General features: G+C 38.6%; 1 protein-coding gene across 4 annotated transcripts in view; it reads left to right on the top strand.

Moving 5' to 3' along the window:
• The window catches only part of CACNA2D1 (calcium voltage-gated channel auxiliary subunit alpha2delta 1), a 506,289-nt gene that overhangs the window by 378,257 nt on the left and 102,944 nt on the right, over positions 1-25,088 (top strand). For all 4 annotated transcript variants that reach the window (XM_069978323.1, XM_069978313.1, XM_069978341.1 and 1 more), the window contains exons 11-12: positions 5,850-6,008; positions 11,500-11,604. In XM_069978323.1, the coding sequence (XP_069834424.1) occupies positions 5,850-6,008; positions 11,500-11,604 (264 nt within the window). The remainder of the gene's footprint in view (positions 1-5,849; positions 6,009-11,499; positions 11,605-25,088) is intronic.

The following is a 25,088-nucleotide window of genomic DNA, read 5'->3' as shown; positions in this document are numbered from 1 at the left end:
GGCCATTTTACTTGTAAAACCCCAGTGAAGTGCAAGCACTGGTTGGCTGTCTAGTAGCACCTCCATACAGTACAGAGTTATACTACGTGTCCTGTGCTACTCTTTTCCAGGGCCAGGATGAGTTGCTTCTTTGGGCACCAGGTGAGGGCCGCTTCATTTTATTTTTATAGGGACCCTGTGTGGTCTGAGCTCCAGTCTTCCACATATAAAGTAATTTAAAGTTTCTTCCACATATAAAGTAATTTAAAGTTTCTAGTTGCTCTTTATGACCCTTGTATGGAAGGACTTGCTTTATCCATAATGGTTATCAGCGTATTTTAATTTAAATCTTAATTTTTTTCTCATTTTGGGATGGAATTTTGAGGGCTTCAGAACCAATTACCAGTTTTCCATAGAGTTTTGGTCTCAATATACAATGGTTTCTACATACGATGGTCATACTGAAACCAATTGATATCGTATGTTGAGGGACAAATGTACTTGATACTTGAACAAATACCAGGTGATGCTAGAATAAAATTGATTCCTGCATGTTTGGTGGCTTTAATTTGCCAATAAGCATTCAGGAGATCATGCTACGCAGCAGCTTTGTTGGCTGCTGACATAGCAGTAATTGGCCGGCAGCATCAGGTGACCTTTGTGTATATAAACCCAGGTCTCCAGATGCCCAATGCAGTTAGTTTTAACAGAGAAATACTGGAGCAGATAGAGCTTGAGAAAGGCCCGTCCTGTATATACGGGCTGAAACGCGTCGCCACAAATATTTTTCCTTCCCTTTTACTAAAGACATTTTTGGAGGGCATTTTTACTGATGCGTTTCCTTGCAGCAGTTTCCCATGTGTTTTCTGGCTACTTCATTGATATACACCTGCGCTATCCGTGTGGAGGGGGATTGGTCCAGCTCGTCCTTAGCAGGTTTTTGTTTTGCTCACATTTCACACCCTGATGTGATAGGGTGGTGTTACCCCTGGTGAGTGCTGCAGTGTTTTCTTCTACTGAAGCTTTCAATAAAGTTGTGCCTATGACCTAGCACAACAGGTAAAGGTGAGTGGAGCACGATACTCTCATGTTTGCACTGTTACTGGAATGTCATAGTGTGACAGTGTAGTGGTGGTTACTGAGTATATGCCTTTGTATACTAGACTTTTTTAATGACTGTAGTATATGCAGTGCCACCAAAAAGTTGAAAAATACTTTTTCTGACTAGTGTTATACCTTTCTGGAAAAAAAACCTAAAAAAAATAATTTGCCGTACAGTGTAGTTCCAGTATTTTACAGTCTAACCAGTGTCATAGAATTATAGTCTAGTGCTGCTCACTGAGTATACGCCATTGTATACTGTGTGTAATCTGCTGATAACAAAACGTGGAAAAGGCTAGTGGAATGGGACAAGGATGTTGGCATACTGATGAGGGTGTGGACAGAAGCCATGGTACCGTGCATGCTGAAACAGAGCCTGCTCCTAAGGGAGAACACTAACACGGCGTAGGTAGGATTACTGGCCACCTTTCCTGGTTAGCAGGGATGCACGGTATGCACAGTACAGTACAGTATGCACAGCAGCGCAAGCAGGTGTTGATGTGGATGGCAGGTAATGCGATCATTTAGTTTGCTACTATGCAGTTTAAAAATATGGTTCAGGAAGCACCGAAGGAGATTGTGTCCTCCGTACACCCTATCATTCACCTTCCACCTTCATGGTGGTGAGGAGGGGGAGGACGACTAAGCAATGAGCCAACTGGACACAACGTTTCAGAGGGGAAGGGATCTGCAGCATTGGCTGTAAGAGGTAGTGTTGTGGCCAAAGGGAGTATGCAGGGCATAGCAAGTGTTCCCCGAAGCAGGGGGGGGGGTGTGTTCTGCCATCTGGCATTATTTTGAGGAAAGTCCCAAAGACAAAAGATTTGTATTTTTTAAGCATGTGAAAATCTGCAGGGGAGCCACCATCAGCATGCACCGGAACATGTCAACTAAGCACCTAAATAGGTAGGATAAGGACCGTGCTCCTTAATGAGCACCAGTTGGTCACACCACTGCATTTCTCCTTGCCCCAAATTTTATTGAGAGGGTCATACCAGGCTTTCTCACACTTACATGCATGAACCGATGAGTCAGAGAAGTCAGTGACTGGCTAACTGTCATTCTGTCTCCTCTGCGGACAGGTGAGCATACCCTTTTTTTCTTTATGTATTAAATTATGCAGCCGCCATCTTTGACCGGGTTCTGAACATTTCATAAATTTTGGATAGCGCGCTTTGCAAATCACTGGCCGCGTCTCACCTCAGTTAATCGGTGATTGGCTGAGCAGGCTGTCACTCTCATTTTTTGAGTAACAGTTCACTTAGCCAATCAGCAGCCGCGATGCTGGAGGTGGCTGCAATCAGTCATCTTTGTAATGTTCATAGCAAATCTCAGATCAAAAAGTTTGGTTTACTCATCTTTACCTAAAATATTCAAAAACTGTTTTTACATTTTTCTAAACCATAATGCCTTTTCAAAACTCTTAAAATCTTTTTTAAGTGGAAGAATTTCAAACATCTTTGTATAATACATTTTCTATTGAGCTTCCCCTTTGATAAATTATTTACCCAAGTTATGCATTAGTTTGGACCTTTACAATCAAGACAGTAACTAGAGTTCCATTATTGACAGAATTTGGAAGTGTAGTAATGCAAATAGCAGTGAAAATACTGTTACCCTGGGCCTTTGCATAAGCCAAATATTTGTATGATCACGTCCATTTCTATTTTAACTGGTTGGGATATGATTCTGTCCTTGCTACTAAAAAATTTTTAAACTGTAAAAATTTTGATTTGTCAGGGTCTGGGTGTTCAGAGCCCTGCCATTGGCAGATTGAAAACAGGAAAAGCACTCAGCTGACCGATTCACTCTATGGCTTGGTGTTCTCCCCATCTCGCTGCAGAAGTTGGGTTCTATATTAAGGGTCCTATTAAGCGTGCTGACTATGGACCGATAATATTGGTAAATGAGCGCTGGGAGCGGGGAGAGCTAAGGGGTTAGGTGTTTGGACAATTGTCAGCATTACACGTAGCAATGCACGGTTGGCACCCGATGATTTTAGGTCCAAACCTAAGCCTGGTTGTTGTCATCGGCTGATCGTTGTCTCTATTACACGAAGCAATAATTGGCCGAATCGGCCAAATTTGGGTGATTATTGCTCTGTGTAATAGGGCCCTTAGTCTATGTAGTCCAACACTGTGTAATAGGGCCCTTAGTCTATGTAGTCCAACTCATGCAACAAGATAGGTATAGCAGTAGGGCAGAAAAAAAAGTGCTCTCCCATGCACTTTTCCTAGCTACTAGAAATTATTGGGGGTCTGTGTTATGTCAAAGTTTTGCTAAAATGACAGTAACGCTTTAGCAATTCCAAGCACCATACAGTAGATGTTTTGAACAAAATCCAATAATGTTTTAGCCTCTCATTGGGCCCTGCCATTTCTACAATTATAGATTCTCTTATTGTTAAATAATATATTTACAGTAGACATATATAGATATACTGATGGTGGTTAATTCCATTGACATATTGCTCTTTGTTAAGTGTTTGTACAACATGCCTTTAGAGTTATTGATTGCAGACACCTTTATGAATCAGCATAGACCCCCTTTCATAGTCATAAAAAGAAAAAACAAGGTATCCTGGAATAATTTGCAGTTTGTTATGCCATATCCTGAAATGATCACATACAATACTATTTGCCACTGCTCATTTTATGTTAGTGTCTGATTTAGGCTTTTTTTGTTATGTAATGTAAGACTACAATATGTTTTATTCCACTTTAAATGTTTTACTGTTCAAAGCCAATAAATCTATATAGAATGTGTTTATGAGTAAGTTGAATTAAACAATTACATTATTGGGCAGTGCCCGATATTTAGTTATCTCTACAATGTACATCCCTAAAGGTTTTATGGCTTACTTTTAAAAAGAGACTGGGTAGTCAAGCAAAAGCACTTAGCTGTGCACTGGCTTGACCCCTTTTTTTATATTAGCAACAGGTCATCTGAAATGTTTCCTGGATCACTTTTCATACATATTATATATCAAGTTTAATACTACTGAGATATAGTTTGTTAGTTCAGGTAATACTAACATTTCCCAAATTGCTTTACTCCAGTTGACTAATGGCTTAATGTCAAGTGTTATGTTTACTTAAAGTAATAGTACCATTGTAAGCTTTTATCGCATGTGGATCAGAAAATGAATTCAGTGGGCCTTGTGGATACACTTACATTTCTCCTTCACCAAGCAACCACTATACAAGCTCATTAGGTTAATAGATTTTTTTAATTAAACAATAAAACTCAGACATCCAAACAACATCCAAACTGAGGACAGGAATGGGGCTTTTTCTGGAAGAAAGAGGCCATGTCTTGAATAATCTTGAAAAATCTATTTAAAGTGTCACTGTCATTATAACTTTCAAAATCAATAAGGCATGTGAAATAAAGCGAGTTTGCAATTTACCATCATTATTTTATTTTATTTTTTTAGTTAAAAAAGCTATACTTGTATCCAGGTCCAGGATTTTTGGTCTTTTGATTGGTGAAAAAAAAAAAAAGGACTAAACGTAGGAAGTCCAAGCTAGTACAGAGTGTCACAGCTTAATAAGTCCATCAATCAAATGATTGATACATTCTCTGTACATAGATGACCGGGACTTCCTGTGTTACAGGAAGTCCCGTGTTTCCCATGATAACAAAAAAAAAAGCAATGAATGTTAATTGCTTTATGCTTTATATCACATGTCTTGTTGGTTTAGGTTTTGAAAGTTATACAGGCAGTGACACTTTAAGGAGACTGAGCAAAGCAGCTGACTTCCCACCTGATGCTGGTTGACGGCTGTCTGTTAACATAGCATGTAGATAAAATGCTTTCAGTGGCCAATAAACAGAAAGAAGTAGATATCATGAAAATCGAGAAGAATGTGCTTATAATGGGAATCACTACAGTGCTTAAAGATATCCCCATCTTAAATAACACTCTGCTCTACAAGCAATGCTCTGGCTGGTGTTTGTATAGTTTTTATGTAGATGCATAGAGATATTGGGGGTGATTTATCAAACATGGTGTAAAGTAAAACTGGCAGATTCTTTGGGAAATGAAAGGTGGAATCTGATTATTTGCTAGGGACAACTGAACCAGTTACACTTTACACCATGTTTGATAAATCTCCCCCATTGTGTATATACAGTATACTGTAAAATATGTATGTGTATATATATATATATATATATATATATATATATATATATATATATATAAGTATAGCTACTGTATATACACACACCAACCAGAGCACTGCTTTTACAGCAGAGTGTTGATACGTAACCTAGACAATAAGCTTTTAACAATGAGAGAGAAAGAGCAGGCATATTAGAAGGAGACAAGTTTGCTGAATAATTGTATATGCAAAACATTTAACTATATGAGTCCTACAAGTTTAACTATGTTAAGATGGGAATACCCCTTTAACGTATTTCATATCAGCCAAGACATCAGAGAAGCTTCTCTGTCATTAGTTCATGTTGCTGTCAGAATAGGCACCATAAAGACACCCCGTGGACTTATAATATGTTATACAGCTGTCTTGCTGTTATGATATGGAGCCAGGAGAAAATATGTTATGCATGTACTACTTTTCCGTTCTCATCAGTCAGGGTTTGAACACTTAGACACAAAGTGATCAAAACTTTTGAAGTGTTGCTATGACATATCAAAATATCAAAACTTGTACTGTCTTAGATTTCCCCCCCCATATTTCTTTTACCTAACATTACATTAGGACATCCTTGTATTAACATGTTTGCTTCTCTTTGTCTTTTAGTTTAACAGCAATGCTCATGATGTCAGCTGCTTCCACCATCTTGTTCAAGCTAATGTAAGAAATAAGAAGGTTCTTAAAGAAGCAGTCAATAACATCACTGCAAAAGGAACAACAGATTACAAGCAAGGCTTCAAATTTGCTTTTGATCAGCTCCGTAATGTAAGTATTTAATACAGTGTAGTCTTTTAACATAAAGTATAAATATATTAAGTGCCAACATGGAGTTTTATTTTTGTATTAAAAGTAAATTTTTATTATGCTCTTTAAAGGGAATATTTTTATTATTTTATCACGTCCTGGCAGCTCAAACGCTAACCAGGCTCACCAGGCTAAAAGTGCAGTGAATGTCCATAGCTGCCCCTAGCAAGCCTTATGAACATAGGCCTTATGGGGGGATGTAGACTGAACCAGTGGTTTCATCTATTATTTATCCATACACTGGTGTCACCTTTCACTATAATCCTTTACAGATCACTTTTTAACAGCCTCCTCCTTACCACAGAAGAACAAACTATCTAATATTTTGCTGGTGTTATATAAACACCATAGGGGAGATTTATCTGTGCATTATCAGGCAAAGCTGTGTTCATTATAGAGAAGTAAAGTGAAGATGGGTTTGCTGAGTCTATAATAACCTATGGGGTGGAGTTAAGGGGGTTGAGGGAGCAGGAAGAGCAGACAAACAGCTTGTGCACTTTGGGGACTGTCTGGGCACATAAAACACTGGATTCAGAAGTCAAAACACTGGATTCAGAAGATTAAAGGATGATGTGCTGTGCAGGGCTGTATTTTCTCCTTTCTGTGCTCACTCACCCCCTCCCCCCTTCATAGACCATAATGGACCCAGAAATCCTGCTTCTTCTAAAGTGAGGGGGGAGGTAGGAAAACAGCTTTTTAAGTACAAAAGGGAACTCTTTAGCTTAATAAAACCAATTAGAGTTTCTTAAAATCGCTTGTACTATTGATATTTATTGATTTCTGAAAAATGACATTTAAATGACAGTTACAGACATTTCCAGTCTGCCAGAGTGGGAGCTGCTATTTGTAGCTGTTTTTCTGACCTGTCTTGTTTTGAAGTCCAGAACCAGAGTCCAGAGAGACCCTCTCATGGAATTCAAAAGCTTTCATATGTCATATGGAAATTTGTTATCTAGATAAATCCTATACATTGCCTGAAACCATTAGCTTTGTGCTTGTGATTAGGTAGGTAGCTATAAAAAAACAACAACAACCCAAAAAAAGTACTTTTTTTACTTGAAAACCTCATAAACTACATAAAAAAAAAACCCGCCGAAGATAGATTCTTGATACGGTGGCTAATAGATGGCCATTGCCTTGGAATGAGATGCTAATGTCATCTGGTTATCTACTGTAATTTACAGTAAAATATGTTTAATACTATACACAGATACATCCTTTATTAGGCCATCCATTTCCTGTGATGTAGGTTTCAGCATGTTGATGGATTTGTTAGCATTCTAGGTTACCGTTATGGATTTGTATAATTCTTCTTTAAAAAAAAAAAAATGTTGCCATTGCAATTTGTAAAAAAAAAAAAAAAATACTAAATGAACCTGTATTCACCTATATCATATTAACTGAAGATGTATATATTTTTCTTTTTTGAAGCAGCATTCCAGACTAGTTTAAGCACTGTTACCAGAGTTTGAAAGAGCAGTTTACTACAGAGAAGCAAAGGGAATGTCTCTTGACTCCCTCTGACATTCCTTGGCCCCTTTAGCCTGGCATTTGGCATAACAGAATAAGTTTTGCTTGCGTGTAGTATTAACTTACTAATTCACATTAATGTCTTTAAATGTTGATATATTGTACGCACATCATGAGTATGCATATATGAGCATGTATGTATTGTAACTTATTGAGTAATATTTAATTTTCTCACACAAAAATAAGATTTACCCCTAATTCTCAGATAATTTCTTCCTCAAATAATAATTCTGAATGTAGTACTTATAATTTCCCAAAGGTTTTAATAAAGGATTTCCTTTCCAAATACCACTTTCTCCATTTAAAAGAGATATACTTATTAGTCAAATAATATTGTTACAGTTTAGCCCACAAAATGAAGAGGAAGACAAGAACCGTGCAAGATTGTAAGGCTGATATATCTGGGGAAATTAAGATACTGAGTCACAGACTCTGGGGAAATAGAGATAATCAGTCTTTGCTGGAACCAGTTATGTATGACTAAATAATAATTTGACGTTCTATATATCCTCCCAGGACAGCTACCTCACAAGTAAGAAATATTACATTTCATTAAACTATAAAACAAGCATATGGAGCTACAGGATATACAGTAGAGTATGCATCTATTAAAGTGATATTATATCAGATGTTTATTATGTTTTGTGAGATTCTGTTAACTAATCCCAGATGATATTTGGGTAAATTTAAAGTAAATATTTGTAAATATTGCAGATTGTAATTTAGATGATTTTCTCCAATATATGTCATATTAGTTTCTATATGTATTAGAAAGCTGGTGATTCTCTGAATTACTGAAGATATGCACATTGTGTTAAGTATCAGCAGGAGGAAAAAAAAGAAATAATTAATAACCCTTCCTTGCATATAGACATGCCGTCACATCCATTTTTAATCTCAGAATCGCTTAACCCCTTCCCACACGAGGGCGTAACTGTACGTCCTCGCGCAGGTGAGGGAGTTCAGAGCTGGGCCGCGCAGCAACCCCGCTCTGAACCTCCGCGGTCCCGGGTGTGGCATGTAGTCCAGGACCACGGCTATTAGCGGGCACGGTCCAATCGCCGTGCCCGCTTATTAAGTCTTCAGATTCAGCTGTCAACGTTAACAACTGCATCTGAAGACTTACTGCAGCCTCATCCCTGATGTCTAGTGGGGACATTGCCCCCCGTGACATTGTGAGTTGTATTATTAGTAAATATTCCCCTCCCCTAATAAAAGTTTGAATCACCCCCCTTTCCCTATTTTATAAATAAAAATAAATAAACATGTTTGTTATCGCCGTGTGCGTAATCGCCCGAACTATTAATTTATCACATTCCTGATTTCGCATGGTAAACACCGTGAGTGCAAAAAAGTCCCAAAATGCAAAATTGTGCATTTCTGGTCGCATCAAATCCAGAAAAATTGTAATAAAAAGCGATCAAAAAGTCGCATATGCGCAATCAAGGTACCGATAGAAAGTACACATCATGGCGCAAAAAAAATTGCACCTCACACAGCCCCATAGACCAAAGGATAAAAGCGCTATAAGCCTGGGAATAGAGCGATATTAAGGAGCATATATTCGTTAACAATGGTTTGAATTTTTTACAAGCCATCAAATAAAATAAAAGTTATGCAAGTTACATATCGTTTTAATTGTACCGACTTGAGGAACATATATAACATGTCAGTTTTTCCATAGGACACACGGCGTAAAAACGAAGCCCGCATATAATTTTGTTCCTGGTTTTGCACCATATTTTGTGCAAAAATTCAGCCTGTCATTGCAAAGTACAATTAGTGATGCAAAAAATAAGGGCTCATGTGGGTCTGTAGGTGTAAAAATGCAACTGCTATGCCCTTTTAAGTACAAGGAGGAAAAAACAAAAATGCAAAAATGAAAATTAGGCCGGTCCAGAAGGGGTTAAATAAGTTAAAGCATCATGGATCTATAACAGAATAAAGTGAGACAGGTCAGATTTCAAAAATGGGCTCTGGTTCTTAACACCTAAAGTAGCATGATCCTTAACGGGTTATTGTAGAAAAGGAGCCTTTCACCCATTTTAGTTGGGGACTAGACCATAGTGGTCTAGGCTGAAACATAGAGACTAGCAATGGATATATATGCAAAAAGGCAGGCACCACTACAATAAATCTGGAGTGCTAGTACTTTTGAGACCCAAACAAACCATATGTATACTGTACACCAAAAAAATAATCTGGAAAAAATAAGGTCTGCACCTCCACAATATAATCAATATCCTTTATTCAAATCAAATAAAAAAAAAGACACAAACAATTAAAAACCATTTAAAAACATGAGTAATCCTATCACTGGCCAGAATAAGGCACAGTGAAACACTGGTCCACCCCACGTGATAATAGATAGCAGCAATCAAAAATATATAATAGTGGTATAAAGTGCTAACAAATGTATGTAAACTATCTGATCCTATCATTAGGTTCCACAAAGTGCATATGATAAATTAAAAAAGACAATGTCCTGAAAAGAAAAAAGATGAGTGAGTGAATACAATGCAGTGCAGAGAATGAATGAATGAATAAAATAAATAAATATAATAAGCAATATAAATAAATATAATAAACAATCACTATTGCTATCTCACAGATGGATCAGGTAGATTAACCCTGACCCTTTAAAATAACAAAATGTTCCTTAAAATTGCTCTATTACCATTCTTATAGCGCTTTTGTCCTTTGGTCTATCGGGCTGTTTGAGATGTCATTTTTTGCACTATGATTTGTACTTTCTATATGGCTTGCATGACTTTTTGCTAACTTTTTATTGCAATTTTTCTGGATCTGAGTTTTGGCGATTTTTTCTTTTTTTACATACTGTATACATTAATTTGAACTTCTAATACAACTGCACTGATCTCTCATAGTGATCAGTGCAGTATACATTATACAGCACTGATAAATTAGATCACTGCTGTATTGCTCTGGGCTGCTGCAGCCCAGCCGGGTTCAGTGTCATCGTGACATCGTGACCTGGCCGAATCAGAAGAACGGCTCACCCCTCCGCAATTACACTGAAACATTGATCGCATCGTGACCAAATCGTCCCATCTGGGGTATACTAACAACACGTGGGAGTGAATTAATTTAATGTAAGATATGCATGTACCTGAACTTTTTTATTAATAATAATAATAAATAATAATAATAATAATAATAGTTGCACCCCAATAAAACAATTACTGTAGAGCATCACACATGTAGAAACCTGCCATTACTGCATTTTAATGTAAAGAATTTATATACACTCAGTATACAATACCTAACTTGGTGTAAGTGTATTGTACCCATTTCTTAAAGGTGTTATCATAAAATGCAAAGTTATTCCGTATCCACAGAATAGCTGTTAGCTAACTGATTGGTGGGACTTTGACTGCTGGTACCCCCACCAACCCTGAGAACAGAGAACAATTGTCCCCCAAACAAATGGAGCATTACTGCTTAGCAATGGAAACCTCATAGAGAATAAATGGAGCATTGGCCACACATGCGCACTGCCCTTGCATTTAGTCAGTTGACAATTTAGTTTCCCGGTTTTAGGATCAGTAGAGGTTCCAGCAACTATTCTGTTGATACATTTGCATCTTAGGATAACTCATTTAATATTATCTGATCCAATGAAGACTTGGACAACCTTGATACATAAACATTTCTTCTGCTATGCCTATGTATTTATAGTAAGATTTTTTTTTCATTTATTATTCCTTTAGTTGTTATTGGAATTATTAGTATCATTTCCTTATATGAAATATACTTGTAAAAAGGTTGCGTTGCCTGTCGGTTTATTTAACCTGCATATCTGCTAATTGTCTCCACTACTTTTGCTATTTATGGGAAGTGTCTACAATTTGTAAATGTGATGCTTTCTAAATTAAACATCAATGATAATCCTTTTTTGCAGACAAATGTATCCAGAGCCAACTGTAATAAGATTATAATGCTCTTCACTGACGGAGGAGAGGATAAGGCAACAGAAACATTTAAGCTATACAATAAGAATAAAACCGTAAGTACTTTCTTGTTATCATAATCTAAAATCTTCAATGATAGCACCAGATAGCGGAATTTTAAAGAGATGTTTGAGTAGGTTACATTTTTGCTCTGGAATTTCCATGTGGAATAGACCTAGCAAATAAATTAACAGCAAAGTGAATAAGATAGACAAAGAGAGTAAACTCTGCCATGTTGTTATCAATCATAGGGGTGAGCCTCTGAGTATTTATAATGTATATACTGCCACTGATAGGAGCAAGTCTGTTATGACTTTACCTGTTGGGACCAATTCTGTTCTTTTGGCCATCAATTTTCTCTTATTCTGTGCTTATTCTGTGCTTTATTTCTCTGAGCTAAGTCTGAACACTGTTCTACTGTTTTGCTGGTTTATTTGTCTGCCACATCTGTCTCTTTCCTGCTAAGTCCCTCTGGCAACTTCACAGTTAACTTCTGTTTTGCTGAGGTGATTGAGATTTTGTCTTTCCAATTACTCTTACTGGATTCAAGGCCTCAGTTTCAATCACCTGACCCTTGACCTACTATTTACTGTATACTTCCTCGGTCTGCAAACGCTTCATTGTCTATTAGTGTAGTTTACTAGTGTACAAGCATCACCATATCCATTTCTGCATTATCTGGCTTTTTCTGACCTCTGCTCTAGTTTCCCTGACTACTCTTTTGGTTCCTGATTCTGTGCTGCATTGTCTGTTTGGTTTGAGCTCCCCCTGTACGACTATCCTTTGGTGTTTGTCAGGTCTACTGCTCTGTGATTTCACCATAGCCTGAGGCAAGGAACCGCTACCGTGGTTGTCCGAAGTCACTTAGGACTGCGTGAGGCACGTTGGCAGGGACAGGGGCTAGTTCGAGATTCACTGTCTTTGTCCACCCCATTTCATGCCTGACTGAACTCTACCTGCAGCTGACTAACAAAGTGTGGGGAAGACTTTAACATGGTCTTCTGCTCCGCAGCTTATAAAAGACATGACCGAGATGGATTTATAGTTGCACAACTATACTATAACTGTAACAATGTGACAAAGTCCTCTTACTGTTCTTAGAACGAACAAACATGATAGACTTCATAAGTAGAAAAATAGTGGCAGCATTTACCAATTCACTTTGTACAACCTTTATTTCTTACAAGGTGCCAGTGCAGAGAGAGGATACATGGCAGACAGGCTCCTGGGTGATGGGTAATGAGCCAATTTCTTACATTCCTCAATGAACTCTATATAAACTCGCCGGCCAGTATCCACACATTGGATATTTTTCCACACCCTTCCCACCTTACACCAGTAAATGCCAGGGGTGCCTTTTATCACCCTTGTTATTTGATCTGGCTACTGAGCCCTTGGCATGCCATTTGGACTGTTATGAGAAAATCCTGGAAAAGGGATAAGTAGTTAAGTTTAGTATATTTGCAGATGATGTACTACTCTTTGGTAATAATCCCATCCAGGGCCGCCATCAGGAATTTCTGGGCCCAGCACACTCAAAGTGTCTGGGCCCCCCAGTCGTCCTCAAAAAAACAACTTTGAAAAACCATATGTAAATTACCCCATGTAGTCATGTGGGCGGCCCTCAGTGGCGAAGTAGTCATGGCTCACACAAAAATATCTTCTCTATTTACACCTGTAATTTCCAGAGTGCCGACGTCATTGCTGGGTAAAATAACAGACTGACAAAATATCCTGGCTTACCATGAAGAGATGACCCCCCTTAATATAACACACATACATCGTATACACACAGCACATACTATATATATTACATACATCATATACACACAACTTACACTGTATATATTACATACATCATATACACACAACACACACTGTATATATTACATACATCATATACACACACAACACACATTGTATATATTACATACATCATATACACACAACTTACACTGTATATATTACATACATCATATATACACACACAACACACACTGTATACATTACATACAGTCACACTTTAAACAGATATATACACGTATGTACATTTTATATTTACATCCATACTACTAATACACATGGCCAATTCTAGCTTTTCTGCTGCCTAAGGTTAAAATTAAAATGATGTTCTGCAGCAACTGAAGTGTGTATTATGATGTTCTGCTGCAACTGAAGTGTGTATGATGAGGTTCCGCAGCAGCTGAGGTGTATTATGATGTTCTAAAGCAGCTAAGGTTTATGATGAGGTTCTGCAGCAGCTGAGGTGTATTATGATGTTCTGCAGCAGCTTAGGTTTATGATGAAGTTCTGCAGCAGCTGAGGTGTATGATGAGGTTCTGCAGCAGCTGAGGTGTATGATGATGTTCTGCAGCAGCTGAGGTGTATGATGAGGCTCTGCAGCAGCTGAGGTGTATGATGAGGCTCTGCAGCAGCTGAGGTGTATGATGAGGCTCTGCAGCAGCTGAGGTGTATGATGATGTTCTGCAGCAGCTGAGGTATATGATGAGGTTCTGCAGCAGCTGAGGTGTGTATTATGATGTTCTGCAGCAGCTCAGGTGTATTATGATGTTCTGCAGCAGCTCAGGTGTATGATGATGTTATGCCGCAGCTGAGTTGTATTATGAAGGTAAGCAGACATCATACTACACCTCAGCTGCTGCAGAGCCTCATTATACACCTCAGCTGCTGCAGAACCTCATCATACACCTCAGCTGCTGCAGAACCTCATCATACACCTCAGCTGCTGCAGAACCTCATCATACACCTCAGCTGCTGCAGAACCTCATCATACACCTCAGCTGCTGCAGAACCTCATCATACACCTCAGCTGCTGCAGAACCTCATAATACACACCTCTCAGCTGCTGCAGAACCTCATAAGCCTCTCACTTTATAAAGAACCAAGCATCATCTTTTAACTATAATTGTACAAGTTTCAGCATACAGCACAGAGGGGCTGAGGATACAAATATCCAGAGCTGTGCTCACCATTGCTATCTGGTGTGCACAGGGTGGTAGCCTAACCCCCACTCCAGGTGACCCCCCAACTCTCAAACAAACACACACACACACCTCACTAACACACACACACACCTCACAAACCCACACACACACAACTCACTAACACACACACACACACAACTCACTAACACACACCTCTCACTAACACACACACTTACATTCTCTGCAGGGAAAGTCTGGGGCAGCATAAGGTGCAGTCATCTTCTTCTTCTCTCCTGCACACAGCCGGCCCGGGCCCCTCCCCCTCCTGCTCCTCTTGTCCCGACAGAGAACGCAGCAAGAGAAGGTACGGAGGTGGCTGGGGAGGGGCCCGGGGGGAGTGAGGAGGGGGCCCTTCTTGTGTCTTCTCTCAGCTCTGCTCGTGATAGATGCTGACAGACAGCAGGAGCTGTGTGTGTGTGCGCAGTACAGTTGTGAGGAGCTTCAGCGGGCCCCCTGAATTCTACTTTGGGCCCGGGCCCCTTACAACTGTACTGCCAATACTGCTCTGATGGCGGCCCTGATCCCATCTATAGTGTCTGTCACATTACCACTCTCTTAGAAGACTTTGGAAGATGTTACAAAATAAACTTCTGTAACAGTGAATTGGATATAGACCCAACTCATTGGGTTGAATGCTTGGGGCACTCTTTAGTCAGGATTACTACTTAATACCCTAACTTACCAGCAAATACTGACTAAAGTACTGAAGTACAAAAATAAATAGATATGGTCTTCCAATGTCTCACACTGGGAAATCTCACCTTAGTGTCACACGAACATTAGATGACATAATTTCAAATACTTACAGCAGGTGTCTATATAGGTGCTGTATAAGGCCATGTTCACATGGCGTAAGACACCGACCGTTCTGTGACCCAGCCGGGTCAGTACTGGATGATCTTCACTTCTGCTGAATTCAGATGAATTCATCCGAATTCAATGCTGCTTCTGGAGCCACATGCTCCATTATGTGAACTGAAAGGTTCTCTGCGGACGCTATTCAATGAATATTTTTCTATTTTTTGGGGTGGCCATTAGCGATCCCGGACGGAGTATATATTATCTGTATGTATTATGGCCAGGATTTCATAGACGGCAACACAATGTAAGTTTCATATTAATAACGGCTGTGATTAATATGAAACTTAGGTTGTGTGAACATAGCCTAATACTGTGTAAAAGTAGTTTTTGAATTTCTGTTCCCGTCTTGCGCCCAGTGGACTCAGTAGAAGTAAAATGACAGAAGTCTAAGATGCCAAAAACATTTTTCCATTATTGCCACTCACTACTCTCGTCTGCACTGTACCAGGGTATTGGCAGGAACATTAGGAGCGTTGCAGTTACCTTTTCACCACGTTACTACCTTTTAAGAGACCTTTTGAAAATGCCATTTATTGGGGGAGATTTATTAAACATGGTGTAAAGTGAAACTGGCCTAGTTGCCCCTAGCAACCAATCAGATTCCACTTTTCATTTTTACAAGGGTCTGTGAGGAATGAAAAGTGAAATCTGATTGGTTGCTAGGGGCAACTAGGCCAGTTTCACTTTACACCATGTTTGTTAAATCTCCCCGATTGTATTTTAATTGTGTTTAGTATTTAGTTGTGGGAAAGTAAACAATAGTGCATAATAGACAATGCAGTTTTTAAACATGAGTGAAAGCAACATATAAGGTATATGATCCCCAAATTATTAAGATTCTATTCTGAAAACTTATTTCATTATTGTGACTGGTAGTTTTGCCAAGTTATTTGACGGAAGCTTTAATAAATGTCAGCTCAGGAAGCTCAACATACAATTCTGTTCCTGCTGAGTGATTTAAGATGTACCCAGTAGGGACTACCTAGCCATATGCTCATACCAGAATTACTAAATGTGATATTAACTGAAGTCAGTTTTTTTTTTCTTTTTTTACAATCGATAGAGACAGTAAATCTGCAAATTTGTTGTCACTCAACATATGTCCTACTTATATTTCTATATTATCTGAGTGTTTCATAATTATGCAAATATACAGTAATAAGGGTAAAAATACAGTAGGTTATAGATTTATCAGTTATATTTTTTAATTAAATTGCATTACTTTTTCTTTTAGTACTGTGTACCAGTAAAGTTATTTTCACAGGTGACATTTTTCTAAATAAATACAGGATTTTTTTTTTTATCAGTGAAAAATGCAGCTGCCAAATGTTAGTTTGCGGTCAGTAGGGAAATCTAGCTCAATATACCTGCAATGACTTTATCTTTGCGACATACTCTAATTGTGACTTTTTCCTCCCTTAGGCTATGTTCACACTAAGTATAACAATGTTTGTTGCATAACCTGCTGGCGTTTGGCATGTTCCTGCAGCCGATACCGCTGTATGGGCTGCAGGAACATTATCCTTTTACAATTGACTTGTTGGCATTGTTGGCTATGCCCGCAATTCACTTAATCAATGACTACAATGTAAAGAAAGGCCGTCAGCCGTACTTTAAATTGTGTGAACAGCCATTGTTTCTATTCTAAAGAACAGATGTTAAAATAGCAAAGTGGGAACACAGCGAACAGCATTGCATTTAATTCAATGCAATGCCACCGCTGTAGAAAAGTATGGATGCTTATTTCATTGCAATTAGTGTCCGTTCTTTTCTGAAGACAAACATTGTGTGAACATAGCTTTACCCTTCCATAAGTCACATGTAAATGTGTGTTATGTTTTTTTGTGTGATGCCTTTTATGGCATATGTTCAAATTCTTAAGTAGAAATTCTTGAATCACATAAATAACCATTTGACTTATGGGAAAAATGCCACCTGAAAAACTAAAAAATATGTGTGGAAGAGGCCTAAATAAATTGTGCCATTTTATGACCATGAAATTATAATAACTCGGAAATTAATGTACACTTGGAATACATTTTCTTACATATGTGTGGTATACATACTGAATAGCTTTAGAGTTACTTGAAAATGTAATTTACCAACAACAGCCACAAGGTGTCACTTCTGAGACGCTGAAATGGGCATATGAAACAATCTGGTTTATTTATTTCCAGTATACAACCCATGTTATTCAGGGAATAATTCAATTTAAAAGGAATGGACTAAAATTTAACTGTGGACATTGATCAGTCTTTTATAGTACATAAAGTAATTGTGTATTTGGTAAGTGGTTGGTTGCTGTTGTAAAGATGCAATGCCCACAGATTACATTCAGTCCCTTTTCCCATATGTTTCCTATTTTATGAAGTGTGTATATGAAATACAGAGCAAGAAAGCCCTATCATTGTAACACGTAACCATCTTCATAGGTCTACTGAAACTTATTAGTTAAAACATGTTGAGGACTATTAAGTCCCCCAGGAATAAAAAATACACACAAGGGTTCTAGCCTTTCTGCTGTCCAAGATGGATGTTGAATTTACATCAATACTGTATGGTGTAATAAAAACTATTTAAAAAAAACTATAGATCATAGTACAAAAAATGAGCCCCCAAACAGCCCCTATTGCTCCTAGAAGTTCCCACTCTGCTCTCTGGCCCGCTCCTTCGGATATCAGTTGTTTTGCAGAAGGGGGGCAGCCTAAAGACAGAGCAGTGGCTGATGAGCAGGGCGGGCGCAGTGGATTTTAAATCCATACAGAATCCTGAACTAATGAACATGGTCTTAGTGTTCATCTCACCTCATGGATGATTCTTTACTTCCCTTAGAAAATCAATAAATAGAAAAGTCATGCACATAATGCCCAAGTCAGATTGGAACCAACACCCTAGCGCTTTGTAACAAATGTGAGAGTAACCATGTTACCCTTCTAATTTTGATCCCGCTTTTCTTTTAACTTCTCATTTCGGATAATGCTCTAGAATGCTACAAAATAATCGATGAGTAAGGTATCATATTGGTGAACTTCAGAAATCCATGTATTCTAAATTGTAAACATCTGTACTTGAAAAGCGATGATTTCTTACTTCATTAGTGTGCAGTCAAGTAAAGCGAGCTCTACAGCTGCACAGACCCGCGTACACAGCAACTTTGGCCTACACATCAGAAGCCTTTATAGGATCCAATAAAACCATATACCCTCCTCCAGTTCAGTTCTTCACTGAGATTAGTGGAAACATTGTTTATTTCAAGCAGAACCAAGGCTATTTGTTTAAAGAAATACACAAACACTGCCATTTCCCCATCTGTGATTCAGTTGATGTATTTTTATTCGGAAATATAGTATACTTGTCTACTTTTTTGGGGTATAAGAACTTCCTACGTGTAAAAACCTTTAGTGTCAAAATGCAATATTCTTGGATATTTTTGCATCAACACCTAGCACATTAATCAGTTTTAACAGTGTGAAAAAGTATGAAATGCAACCAGATGCTGAAGCATCCTCAGAAGTCCAAATCTATTAAATTAGGTCTCCAAACACCTGCTGGTGCTGGGCCTGGAAGAGAACGGAAATTATACAGGATAATATCATGTCGGCAAGTGGATACAAGGCAGTTAGACCATCCATCATATACAGACTTCTGAAAGTCTCTTGAGAAAGAACAGAGAGATTTAATTCAGTATAGATATGTAACCCCAGTTCATAGTTTTACTCTTTGAATAATGTAATGGCAAATTGAAAACTGCTTGGTACTGCAGTAAAGATTAGGAAACATAAATGATATGACCTACCAAAGTTTCTTGCAGAAGGCTGGAATGTGGCAATTTCCAATCATTTACTTGTTTTATTGTATGTGAGAGCAATTATGTCATGCAGTATCTTATTTCAAACCATGACTAAGGTAAGGTAATAGAGCTATTATGTGTTTTAGTGGCATTTTCCTTGGGGAACCCAGATGTAGCATAGCTGAATTTGTCAACAAACAGTATTTCATGGGCATGGGATTATTTACTGATGTAAATAATTGGTTAATATAATGTAAATCTATGTGAAAAAACACAAACTAAACATAAAAAATATTATAAGGTGTTTTGCAAAAAAAAAAAAAAAACCCAAAGGTATTTTCCTGTTTATCCCTATCCCAAAGTTTCACTTTTGTAAAACAGTATACATCAAATAAATTATATGGACAGAAAAGAGAGGATAAGGGGGTATATTGTGGGTTGTTTGGGGGTTGATTTGGGTTAATTTTTGTGGGAGCTGTCAAGCCAGTATCCAGTTTACCAAGTAACTGGGTGCCTGTTGGGCATTATACAAAGTAACTGAGAGCAGTGAAGACAAAGTCCATATTATTAACTTAATGGGCATTGTAAACTCATTGGGGGAGATAATAATAATAATAATAATAATAATAATAATAATAATAATTAATAAATAATAATTAATAATAATTATTTTTATTTATATAGCGCCAACAGATTCCGCAGCACTTTTACAATTCTGGGGGTACATACATAGACAAAAAATAGACATTACAGAGAGATACATATAATTATCCATACATGAGGAGTGAGGTCCCTTCTCGCATGCATGAGCTTACACACTATCAGGAGGGGGTGCGAGACAAAATGGCAAAGGGGCAAAGTGCTTCATTGTTCTTATGGTCCGGCCATCTTTATAAATAAGGCAGTGCAGGTAAGAGTGGATGAACCTGTCACCAGCCAATGCCTGCATACACAGGTCTAGGTGCTTAAATGCTTGGTGTGTGTGTGTTTGTGTGTGTGTGTGTGTGTGTGTGTGGCGGAGGTAGGTGTTTGTGTGTGGAGGGGGGGGGTTGAGGGTAGCAGTCAAAATTAGTGAAACGGTAAGCCTGCTTGAATAGATGAGTTTTGAGGTCAAGTTTGAAGCTTTGTGTATTGGAGGTGAGTCTGACAGTCTTGGGTAATGCATTCCATAGAACTGGTGCAGCTCGGGTGACGTCCTGGAGACGGAAGTGAGAGGTGCAGATTAAGGTGGATGTTAGTCTTAAGTCATTAGAGGAGCGTAAGGCACGGGTAGGGTGGTAGACAGAGATGAAGGAGGAGATATAGGGAGGTGCAGCACTGTGGAGAACCTTGTGGGTGAGCAGGAGGACTTTGTATTGTATCCTGTGTTTAATAGGGAGCCAATGTAGTGACTGGCACAGGGGGGAGGCATTGGTATAGCAGCTCGACATGGAGATGAGCCTGGCCGCTGTATTGAGAATGGACTGGAGAGAGGAGAGTTTAGAGGAAGGAAGGCCGATTAGTAAGGAATTGCAGTAGTCAAGACAGGAATGGATCAGAGCGACAATTAGAGTTTTAGCAGATTCAACAGTAAGGAAGGGACGGATTTTAGAGATGTTTTTTAGATGCAGATTACAGGAACGTGAAAGAGATTTAATATGAGGAGTGAAAGAGAGATCCGAGTCAAACATAACCCCAAGGCAGCGGGCTTGCTGAGCTGGGGTTATGGTTGCACCACAGACAGAGATGGAGATGTCAGGTGGGGGGCGGTTAGCAGAGGGAGGGAATACAAGAAGCTCAGTCTTAGCAAGGTTAAGTTTTAGGAATAGGGAGGACATAGCGTTAGAGACGGCAGACAGACAGTTACTGGTGTTCTGTAAAAGTGTGGGGGTGATATCACGGGAGGAGGTATAGAGCTGGGTATCATCAGCATAGAGATGGTACTGAAAACCAAACTTACTGATGATTTGTCCGATGGGTAAAGTGTAAAGTGAGAAAAGGAGAGGGCCCAGGACTGATCCCTGAGGAACCCCGACTGTAATGGGGAGGGAAGATGAGGTGGAGCCAGACAGTGATACGCTAAAGGAGCGGTCGGAGAGATAGAAGGAAAACCAGGAAAGAGCAGAGTCCTTGAGGCCAATAGAGCGGAGCGTGGAGAGAAAGAGCTGGAGGTCTACAGTGTCAAAAGCTGCAGATAGGTCCAGGAGAATGAGAAGTGAATGGTTACCTTTAGATTTGGCCGAGAGGAGATCATTAGAGACTTTAGTAAAAGCAGTTTCTGTAGAGTGGTGAGGACGGAAACCGGACTGAAGGGGGTCAAGTAGAGAGTTGTCAGAGATTTATCAAAGAGTGTAAAATATAGACTGGTGTAAACTGCCCACGGCAACCAACCACAGCTCCTCTTTCCTTTCACCAGAGCTGAAAGCTGAGCTGTGATTGGTTGCTGTGGGCAGTTTGCACCAGTCTAAATTTTACACCTTTTGATAGTGTGTTATACCAATGCACTGGGATCATTAAAGACCGTGTCCGTGTTAATAACTTACTAGGTTCTGTAAACTTATAGGGGGACATTTATTAAGTCCGGCGTTTTCTGCGCAGGGTTGAAAAAGTTCCCTGCATCACTGATGCTTCACTGACCTTTGTATAAGAGGATTGCCGCTACATAAATCCTGTGATTTAGGGCTAGCGTAGGTTTTCTTATCATTTTTCAGCTAGAAAAATTATAAGTTGAGTGGACCCAGAGCCCGCCCCCCGTTCTGGCCCCTCCAGATTCCTCCCCACCCCCTGGCTCAACTGAGTGAAAATGTGCTGATGCGAATTTTTTTTTAAAAAAATGGCCGTTTGAGAATACATTTATTCTCATCTGCCCATTTCCCGCCAAAAAATAGACCTATTTTTGGTAATAAATACCCCCATGGTGCTATACCAATTCACTTAACAGCCCATTTACCAATTTCCACTGCTGTTCTGGGAGAAAATTGATGATATGCTGGTGATCCACCAAGGCCCACTGCTGTCTATGGCGGAAATTGAATGATTAACTGGCTGGTTTGTTTTAAAATTGTCATTTTCCGATTTGTTTTTAAATTGTCGTTTTCCAAATTTGGACACTGTAACAACATTGGTTTAAAAAAAAATACTACTCTGTAATAGTCCCAATATTGTAGCTACAATAGTTTGGCTGTTGTAATGAGATTTGTTTATATTCGATTTGCTAATTTTTACGAATCTGATATAGAAATAGAATTTATAGAAATATCTCTGTATTTTGAAAAGCTTGCTGAAGGCTACAGAGAGTCACCAAAGAATAATGTCAGTGCATCTGTTTTTATCCTGTTATCAAAATTCCAATTTTTCACATTTAATGGCGTTGGCAGCACTAATGGATCCAGTCATGAAAGCTGCTGTTTCACATTTGTTATGTGTTTTTATTAAAAGTCTTACTTAGTGAACCTGATACTTGAAAGTTTAGATAAGTTAGTTCCCCCTTTACATTACAGAGGTCAGTGTTTAATGCACTATATTATTTTTCTACACTGTCGTCAAAGCATCTGCAATTTAGAAATGTATATTCACTTGTCTTTTGTGTCTGGTATATTTCAAAAGGTTTCTATGGTTTCCCAAGTAAGGTCATGCGGAGGGATGATTCAGATCTGTTAGTAGTTTACATTTTTTCACTCTGTTCTGTTTCATAAATAGTCTTCCAATTACTTATATTTTCTCTGTTATCATTAGGGGTGATCATGGGCAATTTATAAAGTGTTTTTCACGTGACCTCTTGCAAACTGGGGTCAGAAAGGAAGCAGCCACCACCTCCCTAATATTAGTAAAATAAGGCCTGCTGTTATTTTCTAATTACTACATATTACACCAATTCTTGAAATCATTTCCCTGTTTATTTATTGACTTTGGAAATGCAGAAGAGGTTGTGGTCAAATAAGTAACATTGACCCTCTATAAATAAGCTTAGAGGGAAGATTACAGTCACCGTAGAAAATTGTAATTTAATCTATTGTCCACAATTGTTATTATAGTGCACCCCTCCCCCTTCCTCCATCCCAGCAGTCCTTCTTCTAGCTAGGCTCTTGGTTGGTTATGCATCTCAAGCTACTGAAGCTTCTGTACAGCTACTGTATTCCCTGTAATAATGCTAATATTTTTAAATCATGGACTCCAATATAGCATAACACCTGATATAATGTATTATGATATGAACATAAAAAGTTATTAATATTGAACAATAGGTTATATTTGTATATAGCAAAATTTGCATAAAGAAATGTTTAAAGGGGTAGTTCATCACAAATCAACTGCTGCTAGAAAGTGCCAGTTGTAATTTACTTTATTTTTTTTTATCTGAAAGTCCTCCAGTACTTATCAGCTGCTGTATGTCCTGCAGGAAGTGGTATTCTTTGAAGTCTGGAGAGCATAAGATGTTTTCTGTGGGGATTTGCTACTGCTCTGGACAGTTCCTGTCACAGACAGAGGTGGCAGCAGAGAGCATTGTTTCAGACTGGAAAAAATACACCACTTCCACCACTGTATAATCTTTTAACCGTATATTTTTGTATGGATTAGCAGAGTCTACTACTACTACACTTATCCGTACCACAAAAAGATACTGTATGCTGGATGAATAGAGTGAGTGATATTTTTGCCATATATGCCAAATGTAGGGCTTAATGTGAGGTTAGCATAGTCTCATTTGTGTAATATTCTTTTTCTTCCTTTTGTGGGAGTAACCTAAAACAAGCGTATGCCACCTTGATGAGGCAGTGTGATGTACAGTATAACAAATACACTTTCAGTGACATAGTTCTTGTGGTTGTATGAACAGAATCAAGTGTTCACCTCATGACCTATTATAAGAAAGAGTCGAGAGAAGTCCATGCGCAACGCATTCTCTCCTGGCTTTGTGTTTTGTGACCTATATGGCTGCATAATGTAAGTCTATGGGGGCAGTCCAGATTAAACAGGAACATTTTAAGACTTTTTTTTTAGTTCTTTTGTTATAATAAAAAAAGCCATCCCTACCCAAGTCCACATGCCTTGGATATGAATATTACAGAAACAGAGTATGACTATGTAATAAGTGGTTACCTATATACAGTTATTTGGGTGGGTAATACTACATTTGGTATGTAGCACTTATAGTGGCATTGTTGACTGCATCTAATTGTGAAAAAGTTAGGGTGGATTTCCACGTGGAAGTTTTCATTTATCGGAGTAACCGAAGGTTGTTTTGGTGGCATGCACATGGATTTCTGCTAAATTTGCTTTAGAAATATTCTCTTCTGAGTTTTGTTTTTCTAATCACAAGTATGTTTGCAATAAATGAATGAAATGCTGTAAAAATACAGCTTAAGGGTCTGTTCACACATACAGACTCGCTGTGTATTTATCGCTGTGAGTTTCTCGCACATAAATTCACAGCGATAATGATTGCTATAAAGCCAATGTATGTGTATTCTTGCTGCGTGTTTGGTGCGATTTTTACATGCGAGTTTTGATTTTCACAGCTACTTTCATGCGAGTTTGATGCGAGTTCTGTGCGAGTTTTACGCAGCGAGTCTGTACGTGTGAACAGACACTAAGACTAAGTTCACACAACGTAAATTTTCTATTAATTTACAACAACAGTGATCAATAGAAAATTTATGTTGCACTGCAGTCAATGGAATCCTGGCTAGAGTGTATACACGTTGGGGGACATTTATTAAATCCGGCGGTTTTTGCGCTGGACTTAAAAATGTCCCCGCAGCTCCGACATTACGGAGATTTATGTAGAGGCGCACTGCCTCTACATAAATCCCGTGCGGGCGAATTTGCATGCCAGGAAACCTATGCCAGCTCAGAGCTGGAGTAGGTTTCCTGACCATTTTATGGCGAACAAATTGATGAATAG

The sequence above is a fragment of the Dendropsophus ebraccatus genome, chromosome 1, assembly GCF_027789765.1.
Source record: "Dendropsophus ebraccatus isolate aDenEbr1 chromosome 1, aDenEbr1.pat, whole genome shotgun sequence".
In the NCBI taxonomy this organism is placed as follows: Eukaryota; Metazoa; Chordata; class Amphibia; order Anura; family Hylidae; genus Dendropsophus; species Dendropsophus ebraccatus.
This window is presented reverse-complemented; position numbering and strand designations above follow the sequence as displayed.